Below are 10,651 nucleotides of genomic sequence, written 5' to 3' on the forward strand. Positions count from 1 at the left end.
GTAAGTAAGTAAGTAAGTAAGTAAGTAAGTAAGTAAGTAAGTAAGTAAGTATTAAGTACAAACGACTAGTAGCTTTAACGGGAATGGCTGTATCAATAAATTCAGTTGATACAACACTAAGGAGGTAAAGAAAACCTGGCTTTTTGAGAGTTAGGCCTTCGTCAGAGCGATTTGAATCAGCCGGACGAGAGAGTTCTGTATCTTGATCACGTTCAGCTTCGTGCCATTCGTAGGCCAGGTCACCAAGAAAGGAACAGTTAAAAATCGGTACATTTGTGTGTCTTAAGGATGGTGCCTACAAATTCAAAGGTATTTTTCGCGATTTACTGAATATGCGGGAAATGTAGATCTTGAAATCCAAAAAGAAAATTGGGGGTAACCACGTATTTATTTGTAAAAAGCTTTAAAATACAAAACAATGTATGGCGTTCTTTTCCAAATTGAAGCTTAATTATCTCTCCAAAATGCGTGGTTACCCCAATTTTTTTTCGGATGCCAAGAACACTTGCTAAGTTCTGCTTTCTCTGCATAATTTCAAACCGCGCAAAAGTATCCCTGTATTAATAAGCACTACCCATAGGAAATCCGAGTATCTCGAGATGCGCAGAACGTATGCGCAATAACAATAGTAAGCACCGTCCTTAAAAGGGCATTGCCACGCTATTTTAGTCAAACTTCAAAACACTAAAGGACGTCGTGGCAGCCATGAAGACCAAAACATAATGTTGTAGTTTTGTTGAAAATAACCACTAAAGTGCTCTGAAGCTACTTTTAACAAAAAGAATTGTTGTGCGCAGCTAAGGATGGAGAGGATGGGAATGGATTGAACTTGAAATACATGGCAAATTTTTTCAAATTTGGAGACGGTGTCTTGAGAAAGTCTCCAAAAATACGAATAGCTCTTTGTGCCATTAATATATTTCATGTCTTCTCAGTGGGTTTCCAGGAATGCTATGCTTGTGAGCTACGGTACTAATTTAGATTTTTATCTTGTTTTGACTTAAAAATCGCAGATTTAGCATAACAGTGCTCCTTCAATTCCTCTTCTTAGCGCTGCGGTTGGTTTCTAACCTAAGTCCTTTTCTTAATTCTTTGATTTCAGAATCATCCTTTCCCTGCCTGATTCTGGTGATGTCCATTTGATGACCCGCTTCAAAAGCGACGATTCTCAATTGGGTGAAGATAGTGATCATGGGAATTGTTCAGCAAAATGGTTGGCCCCCGAAAGAAAAATTTCAGGTGAGTGCAGTCGTTTCGTATAAAAATGCAGCATGCATGACAACGTTACGATCGCGGAAGTCGATGTCTTTTTATGACCAACTTAGTAAGAAGTTTAGCAGTCATGATTGCTCTTTCTGGCGGATTGCAAGCAGGCTGCGTGTATTTAGTTCAGCAGGAGGTCGCGACAAGCTTTTTAAAATACTTTTTGACCGGCAGCCACCCACAAATATTTCAGGCATCATTAAACGTGAGACACTGATACGTGAAATCATGACTAACGATAATAAAACGAGCTAAAGAACTTCGTCTGGCCTGGATCATTACCCTAAATGGTGTCATTTTATACACAGTAAATCGCTCGACTGCTGCCTCCCGTTGCATGTCTTGATGAACGTGGCTTAAAACCTCGGCAGTCCTCTCTCGTTGTATGTCTCTTATACGTGCCGTGCATGCACTTATTTTCCAGGTCGGTTGCGCAGGAAATCAAAAGAATCATATCGCCTGGGTCCCAAGGTTGATGTAACTCCAGCGGGCAGTGACGATGAACTGGAGAGGGAAACGTCTTTTATGAACTATAGTACCTTTAAACCAGTCGAGGGTTTTTCCAACCCTATACCCGTGAGCTGCGGAGAGGACGACTTTGATGACCTTAGTGTTGGAGACATGAAAAAGCGTCGGAGCTCAAAAACGAAAGAATTCCGGTAACTATATTTACAGTTTTGACATGAAAATAATAACAATCTTAAGTAATTGCAATAGAAAAGTAAACAATATTGTTTTAATTAAGAAATAAGTACTGACTGTATCAAACTGAACAAGGCAACAACTGGCGCAGTTGTGAGAGCACCACCTCTTTCACCAATGGTCCTGGGTCCGATTCCCGGCGGATTCAGAGTCATGTTCGATGAGTTGGTTTATTCTCTACTGGTTCTTCTTTTTGCCAAACATTCAACGATTCATTTATTCTACTCTAATTTGATTTGATGTCTAGTCTCCTTGGCCTGGGAAGTGAAAAACCATCATGAAATGAGTCACGAACATTCGTAGAATTTCCACATTCGAAACCTGAATCAACTTAATTTGGATTGTAACAGAAAGCAAGAGTCCATTACCCAAGAGTAGTTAGAATCGGGTATCAGGTTTGTCTCGTCAGCGTCAAAATAGTGTCTATTTTTAAACCAAGTTTTGTGGAAAAATAAAGAATAGACCAAATGTTGTATCTCTCGAGTATAAGATTCTTTGTGTATTGTACATGTATTTGTATTATAATATAGCATTCACATTTGAATGATATGGAAATACCTGGAACAAAACATCTTAATCACAAAGGGTTTGAATTGGGTACAACATTGAGTTAACCGATTTGGTATATTGTTTATTTTCCCGTAACCTTAATTTAAAATAGACACTTTTCTGACGCTGTTGGGGACTAGGCCATTCAATTTGGCTAATTCTTACTCTTGGTTTATGGAATCTTGCAGAAAGTTAATAAAAAATGGATGAAAGCAGTCGTCTCCCATGGGTGTGTAAATTGGGATGTACAACTCCTATTGAAATCCTGAGCTGCACTTTTAAATTTGCCAGCCTGTATTTTTTTTTCTTTTACCACATTTCCGTTTTAGTGCCACTCATGATCACTTCTGAAACGTTTGTCTTTCTCCTTTCATAGACAACGCGAAGATATCCACGATACACCTGATTTGACAGACAATGAGGGAAAGCTGGGGTTTATCACCTTTAAGCCTGCCTCTTACGTCAACGAAGGTGCCCACACTTCGGATGATGCCGAATCTGAACTGGAAAAGGAAAAATGAGTGACAGCCGAGTCACATTCACATTACATTTAAACCGCATTGTAGCAAGCATAGAGCCAGCCTAATTACTTCATGAACTCATAAGCGTAAAATAGGTAATCATTTGAAACTAGAAATATGCCTTTTTGACAACAAAAAGTTGATAGTTGGAAAATAAATTTCTATACACCCACGAGCGTGTTTCCGCGATCCCGCTCGCGAACGCTAGGCGGGGAAGTAGGAAACCTTTTTTTTTTTCGGGTTTGGTTTCGATCTTACTCATTTGGTAGAGCTTTGATAAAGACGTATACCTTGATTACAGTTCTGAAATTATGTCGAATAATTCAAACTCGCTTTTCTCTCCATTTTAAAGCACTTTGAGAATGATCTATTTTGGATCAATTTACCCTCTGTAGAGGAGTCAAGTGCACCCTTTTGATCAAAACGACGTTCATTTTGACTCCTTTTAATATCAGAATGAGATTGCATGAAATTGATCTTTCACTGAGACCTCAGCGAGTTTCCTATTGAAGCAACGCACTCGACAGTTTATTTTAAATTACTAGACCGGTTTTATATTAGTACTTCGGGTTCAGACTTGTTATATTGGAAAGCATCAATAAGCTGGTAGGTTTGCTAATAAAAGTTGTTGCATTTAAACACTGTTGATTTTGGTCTTTCTGCCGTATAGTACGCCAGTCGTCTTAGTGAATAGCACACGTCCTTGTTCCGGCTTTTCGCCCTCTCTGAACCGCCGTAAACACGACAGCGTAAAATTTTAAGTTGGGTTAAATTAGTTTTAGTCAGTTGTATGTTTCACTACAACCTCGCTCCCAGGGAGGTCCCCTACCTATCTTTGGGGCGGGACTCGGCGGTGAAAAGCCCTGGGAACGAGGTTGGCTTCATTAAGTTATTGGCAATGACCCGTTATATCTAACAACGCATGCCGGAACCTTGCCGGAACCTTGTGCACCAGTCTTTGCGAATACTGTGTGGGTTCTTCAAAAAGGGTTGTGAGTTTGCAGTCCTCATCCGCTTGAAAGCCTGACCCCTTGCTGATGTAATTAACAATTATTCAATGAGCGCGCGTTGGATATGAGATGGTAAAAACCCAACAAGCGCGAATGAAATAATGGTTTTATTAAATTCCTTAAACTCCAAAAGTTTGGAAGTAGGTAGAGAAAATCCGAGCGAAATTGAAAACAGTTGATGAAGATGCAGTGTTGTGTGATACCTGGTGGTCAGACAGACGCAGGCTCTTTTTGGATACCAAGAGCACTTACTAAGTTCTGCTTTCTCCACATAGATTTAAACTGCGAAAAAATATCCGTCCATTGGTAAGCACTATCGATAGGAAACCCGGGTATCTGGAGATGCGCAGAACGAGCGTATGCGCAATAACAAAAGTAGTCACCGTCTTTAGGCGTCAGTGGCCTCAAAACTGACCTTCACACTAATTTCATCTCGCTGTTTTCATTTCTGGCATCAATTTTGTAACACGACCACTTTTTATGGTTGACAAGGACAGGTGACACTTTCATGCAAGGGCCTATTCAAATGAAGAGCTCCTTGGTTCAACTACAATTCATATATAGGAGCTGTCCCAGTATACCCAAATTGCTGTTTTCACTTTATTGACCAATTGGTGTGTACTGATGCGTCGTCAAGATGGCTCAAGTTTGTGGAATCAATGAATTGTAGATCGTGACCAAGTTCAAAACAATATGGCGTGACTACACAAGATCGTGTGACCAATAAAACGCTAGGATCCAGTCTCTTTAAGACGAGATTTTTTTGAACATCGAGCAATAAAGCGCGCCAGCGGCCAAAAATCCCATAAGAGCTTGCGTGCATCTTACTTACAGATCAGGACTTGTACCGTCGGCCATATTGTGTCGCGGTGGAAGAGCACATAGAAGTTGTGTTGAGTGCAAGCGATTAGCGAACCATTTTACACAGGTATTTCATTCAGCCACTTCGGAAAGATCTGTAAAGCTTTGAAAAACGTTTTGAAGCGGTGAATTTATCGTATTTAGTTTAACCTTCTTGCAAGGTTATAACCAGTACACAAATTGTTCGAAAAGATCTTTCTGCAGTAACTTTTCGAGTTCTCCGACTCTGCTAATAAGAGATCCAGTCTAGAATTAGTGTGTCAAGACTTGCTTTTGGACTATCTTGAGACTGCAAACCTAGGATGAATTCTTATTATACTTCTATTAAAATAGTGTGAACAGTTCTTTTGTCATTGCCTTGTCTGTAACAGGTGATCTGATATTCGAGTTAGAGGTAGTCAAGTTGATGTGGAAGCAGCTTCTGTTACTTGCGTTACGGTTCAGTGAGGTTTCCTACAGATCGTTTTCGGACTGCTGTTGTCGTTACAGCTCGGTGTACTCTATCGCTAGACCTTGCAAAAGGTAATTTTGTCCTTTGAAAGGTATTGAGTATTCGTGGATAGGTTCCTTTAGAGTTGATTTTCAGCTTATCTCCCGCACACTTCTTTCGTAAAAAGATTCGTGAGACCCCCAGTGTTTAAGTGTTTCGTTTTCAGTTCCCCCTTTAAAATTACACATCAAGATTGTTTTCAGCTTAGCTTCAATTGTCAACTTTCAATTTCGATTGTTGAGTTGAATTTATCATAAAATTAGCCACAAATGTTTCATTTTCCAATTCACTAGAGTTAAGTCTAGCTTATATCAAAGTTAAAAAAAAAAGAGTTATTGAAGGTTTGATCTTTGTGAAGAATTGAAAAAAAAAAAAGGAAGAAACTAGTCCCAGCTGAGCCACAGAGATTGTAAACAATGTCTTCATCAGTACTTACTTACAGTATATGTAAAAAACCTACAAGGAAGAATCTCATCCCATAAATGATGTTAAAGGAAAAATGTCAAGCCTGTAGGAATGTCACTATCCGCCTCTGATGTTCAGTGTCCAAATGCACAACTCCCCTGTACAAGCTAAAACATTTAAAGTCACTACCAAAGTCCACTTATGTCCAGGTTTGACCCTAATTAGATACACGCCCAATTTTGACATCCAACACAAAGTGTCCCTTTAAGTCTAAGCATTTGCTACCTATTTTCAACAATAAGGTAAGGGTAAAGGTCAGCACTATTTTTAGCTTTGGGTAAATGCGGCAGCTAATCTTCACTTAAAGAGTAGCATTTGGGGGACACTTTGTGACATAAATTGTCTGTATTCTGAGACACAAGTGATGTTGAAGTTGGCGAGAAGAGCAAGGGGACACTTCGTGACACTTATTGAAATCCGCGTGCATCTAATTAGGGTCCAACCTGGACATATCTCCAAAGTCAGTAGATGATTTGTTCCCTGAAGCTAAGAAAAATTTTTGGAAAAAAAGTTTGGCTGTGTGGCCCTCATAAGCAGTTTAAGGTGCTGTGGTGCATGTTATGTAAGGTTGCACAGGCTGTCACCCAGTGTAAATAAAAGTGCTCCACAGCCCCTGTCTGCAAACAATTCTATTCAAAATCAAGTTGGTTTTGCCCCAGTGTCATATGAACTGACGTCAAAGCGAACTCAGCGGAGGATTTGAAACAAACTTTAAAACTGCACAAGGTAAAAAGTGGCTGAACTTAAAACAGAAGTTGAAAACATGGGTGCCTCAAATGAACAGATCTGCCAGGAAATTCTTGAAGGCCAATTTGATGGGGTAAACTTTCCTTCTTTTAACTCACATGGTAAAATTCTACCATACATATTCTACCTTACTAGTTGGTTTTTCAGTTTATTAGGATTGGTAATGAAAAGATGAACACAATTCAAGGAACTCCCATGCACACGAAACTGAAAACATGGCATACTGTCATGCTTGTACAACAGGGTAAAAGTTACTACTGGTAACCCTGCAAAATACAGTAAAGACCCACACATAAGAAGCTAGAATTTTCGAGGTCAGGCTGAGCAGGTTCTAATATTTTAGGCTGACTACATGTAGTTTCTTAATAGGTTCTTATTTCTCAGAGGAACAACAATAAATTTCTATATTTTATTCATAAAATATGTAGACAGTATTGCACTGTAGCTTTATGGAAAACATATTTCTAGAGAAAATCCAATAAAATGCTAATCAAAGAAAACATATACACAATAGACCTAATCGGCTAACTCAATGTTGTACCCAATTCAAATCTCCCGAGATTAAGATTCTTTGTGTATTGTATTTGCATTATAATGTACCATTCATATTTAAATGATATGGAAATTCCTGAAACAAAACGTTTTGTTCCCAAAGGGTTGAATTGGGTACAACATTGAGTTAGCCGATTAGGTCTATAACAGGAGTTTTCTCGAGGGTGATTTTTTTGTAAAAGTACCTCTTTTTCTTTGCCAGGCTCTGCAGGTTCTTATATTTTTGGGTATTTTTAAAATGCCAAATTTCAGCCTGTACTAGGTTCTTATATGTGAGTTTGTACTGTATGCATTATTCCCTAAAATAGAAAACTAATCCAGGCTATAAAGAGTACTCTTTTTGCATTCTAATAATCAGATCAGAGTCAGTAATTATTACTGACTAATTCAACGTCAGGACATTTTTCCTTTACCTTTGACAATAAAAAAATAAGATCACAATATTTTTCACCTCTATCAGTACTTTGCACGCATACTGGCTTTAGCAATGTTTTGGAAACATGATTGTAAACATTTCTTACTAGAAGTAAAAAGTAAAAGGAGCAAGCCATTGTCTTCACTTCTTTCAAATTCCATTCAGGAAAAAGTGAATGCAAATGCTAACATCATGGAGGGCTTAGCTCTCAGCTACTCCAGGGAGAGAGCTGGAAGTCCCAAATGGGTTGAACTGTTGAACTGTGTGGCACAGCAATACACAAATAAGGAAATTAAGCAAATGTTCAGGTTTACTAACAGTCGAGGAGAAGAAGTATCATGCACAGACTATGAATTAACAAAAGCTAGACTTTATAGTAAGATGTATGGTCCAGGAGCAGCACTTCCGAAAATAAGACGCCAATATAGTCATAAACTTCCACCAGAAACCATTGCTTTTGTCTTAGAATTTATCCATCATCTAGACAGTGAAGAGTATTCATCTTATAAAAGTGGCCCCTGTAATGGAAAACAAAAATCATGGATAAGTGAATTATTAGGAGGAGGAAATCAACCTGTTTTGTGGTTCAATTAAGCAAAACAAGTCTGCCTTTTATGACAGATATACATTGTAAACAGGAATGTGGACAACTGGAGATTAGACCTATAAGCTTTAGTACAATTTTTAAGGGTTTGTCTGCGGAAAATTTCAAAATAATGACAGAGAAGGCAGGACTCTAATATTTGCACAAAACTTGGCAGTATTTCATCGTGGTAGATAAGCTGCTAACTCGTTTAGGTGAAATGCTGAGGAGCCAATGTAAACCAGACATAACTCCAGGATTAATGAGCAAAGCAAAGACGTTAACAAATAATATATGATTGTTTCCGGTACAAGAAAATTCAGAACGAACATATTTTTGCTACAGTGGTACATCTTCCAACACCATATAACACCATATAACATTCAACAGCTTTGCTCTTTCCACACGCCAGCAGTTTAACTTAAGTTTTTTGGCATCACCTTCACTTTTTTGAGCAATAAAAATTCTTGGAAATGATGTGAACTTTCCAAAAATAATGTACAAGGCAAAGAATGTTGGTGTCCAAATATGAAAAGTACAACCGTCAGGCTGAAGAACGCTCGCACGTGAAGGAAGCTCGAACGCAAGTGGTTTCGAATGTCAATTATGTAAACAAATTGAGGTGTTGTATTTTCAAACTAAAATTACGCAACTGGTTCAAAACAAAACCACATTTATTTAGGTAGCACTGAAAAGCTTGCACTTTAACGTTCTGTATTGTAGTGACATATGTCTGGTACACTATACAATGAACTTACAACAAAGCGGATAAACAGTGCTGCCATAAAGAATTCGTTAACCAATTATATCTGCCACAAAGGAATCGCGGATGATTGGAAAAGTTCATGATTTCAAAAGCATTTTACTATGCAAAGTGAAAGCACCAGAGGTGATGTTCAAAATAACAATATGATCAGTAATCCAGTACTTACCAAATGGAAGCAGATCTCTTGCTGAAAGGGCGATGTTTAAAGTTGAGAAATGCACTACCCTGCAAGTTTGAGGCGAGATCAGACAACCGGTTCAAATACATTTAAAGCAAATAATGCTCAAATCAAGTGTAGAACATCTAGAAATTTTCAATTAAGACGTGCAATCCTTGGTACAACAAGATTTTTGCAGCGTAGCCTGACAAGAACGAGGTAAGTATGGGTTTCGCACAACGGTGTATCTTATTTTCAATTCTTAAACGCATAAAAACTCAAGGATGTATATTCCGTTTACGCTGAAACAACTGACAAAATTACGGTTTCAACAGAACAGGTGAAGTCAAAACCTTCATTTTGAAATGTTGGCAGTTTCATAAAGTTCACAAATAATCTCGTTTGAGCTTTTTTTTCTCAAGGGAAAATCTCGCTCAATGAATTGGAGAACGCAAGTTGAGCTCGACCGGCTTAACGCTCGACCCTTACGCTAATTGTGCTTTAACACAGCCTTTCAAAGAGATTTCAGAGTTTTAAAGTATCAATTGTTATTGAAATAACTTAGGTTATAGAAGTAAAACAATTACATACCTTTAATGAATTGATTTGGCAAGATAGTATCGACAGTAAACCGTCTCAAACCGTCAGAATCAGCCATAACTTCTGTGACAAACGGCCGGCATTGTTCGCATCTCATGGCAAGTCTACTGAAGCAAATCTCCCATTTGCATCCTAGGGTTTTTCTACCACAAAATTCTTCATATCCTTCCGACAAAGGTTAGAAATGAGCCAGGGAACAGGACTTTTTGTGAGTCGAAATGATTATTGCGGCCATCAAAATATTCCCTGGCGCGAAAACACGTGTTTCCAACTAAAATTGACTGGCGGCAAAAGATTATTATGGTATTTTTGGCCGCGCAATGCTCGAAGTTAAAAAAAAACTGGTCTTAATTCGTCTGCAATGAACATGGCTTCAGACTCCGCAACACACACTGTGTGGCAATGGCTGCTGTACTCTTTTATAGTTGCGTTGTACTTGACTGTTACAAAAGCCGACAGAGCAACCAAACCACCTCACATCTTATTTGTGCTAGCGGATGACCTGGGCTGGAGCGATGTCGGATTCCATGGCTCAAAAATACAAACACCGAATATTGATAAGCTGGCTTCCAATGGGGTTATTCTGGACAATTACTATGTTCTTCCGATTTGCTCGCCGACAAGAAGCGCGCTGCTGACAGGAATGTATCCAATCCACACAGGTGAGTGTACATAGCTCGAGAAACTGTTTTAAGAAGAGAAAGTGCACTACAAAAAGAAGTTACTTATTTTTAGTAACTAATTCTTAAATAAAGTAGTATGCCTACCCTTCATTTAAGAATATGCTTCTTATTTTGAAACATTAATACTTATATTAAGGCATAGGACTTGATTTGAGGATGAAAATTCCAATTTAAGGTTGCTGTAGAAAAAGCGAACTTATTTTAAGGACATATCTCCCTATTGTAAGTCTTGAATTAAGAAGGTGCTTCTTATTTGAAAACATGGGTCCCTTAAGTTACAAATATCT

The 10,651-nt window shown here is 38.5% G+C and overlaps 1 protein-coding gene and 1 long non-coding RNA gene across 2 annotated transcripts in view; one reads left to right on the forward strand and one right to left on the reverse strand.

Annotated features, from left to right (window-relative positions):
- Positions 1–3,668, forward strand: part of LOC138033102 (uncharacterized) — a 72,346-nt gene extending 68,678 nt beyond the window's left edge. Inside the window, 3 exon segments of the mRNA XM_068880866.1 lie at positions 1,103–1,239; positions 1,688–1,922; positions 2,891–3,668. Of these exon segments, the coding sequence (XP_068736967.1) occupies positions 1,103–1,239; positions 1,688–1,922; positions 2,891–3,035 (517 nt within the window). The 3' untranslated portion in view covers positions 3,036–3,668.
- A 4,199-nt stretch (positions 3,669–7,867) lies between these two features.
- On the reverse strand, positions 7,868–9,929 carry LOC138037738 (uncharacterized). Its single transcript, XR_011130087.1, has 3 exons — positions 9,673–9,929; positions 9,091–9,149; positions 7,868–8,093 (listed from the first exon to the last, which is right to left on the reverse strand). It is a non-coding gene; the product is annotated as an uncharacterized lncRNA (long non-coding RNA).
- Positions 9,930–10,651: the final 722 nt, after the last annotated feature.

The sequence above is a fragment of the Montipora capricornis genome, chromosome 2, assembly GCF_036669925.1.
Source record: "Montipora capricornis isolate CH-2021 chromosome 2, ASM3666992v2, whole genome shotgun sequence".
In the NCBI taxonomy this organism is placed as follows: Eukaryota; Metazoa; Cnidaria; class Anthozoa; order Scleractinia; family Acroporidae; genus Montipora; species Montipora capricornis.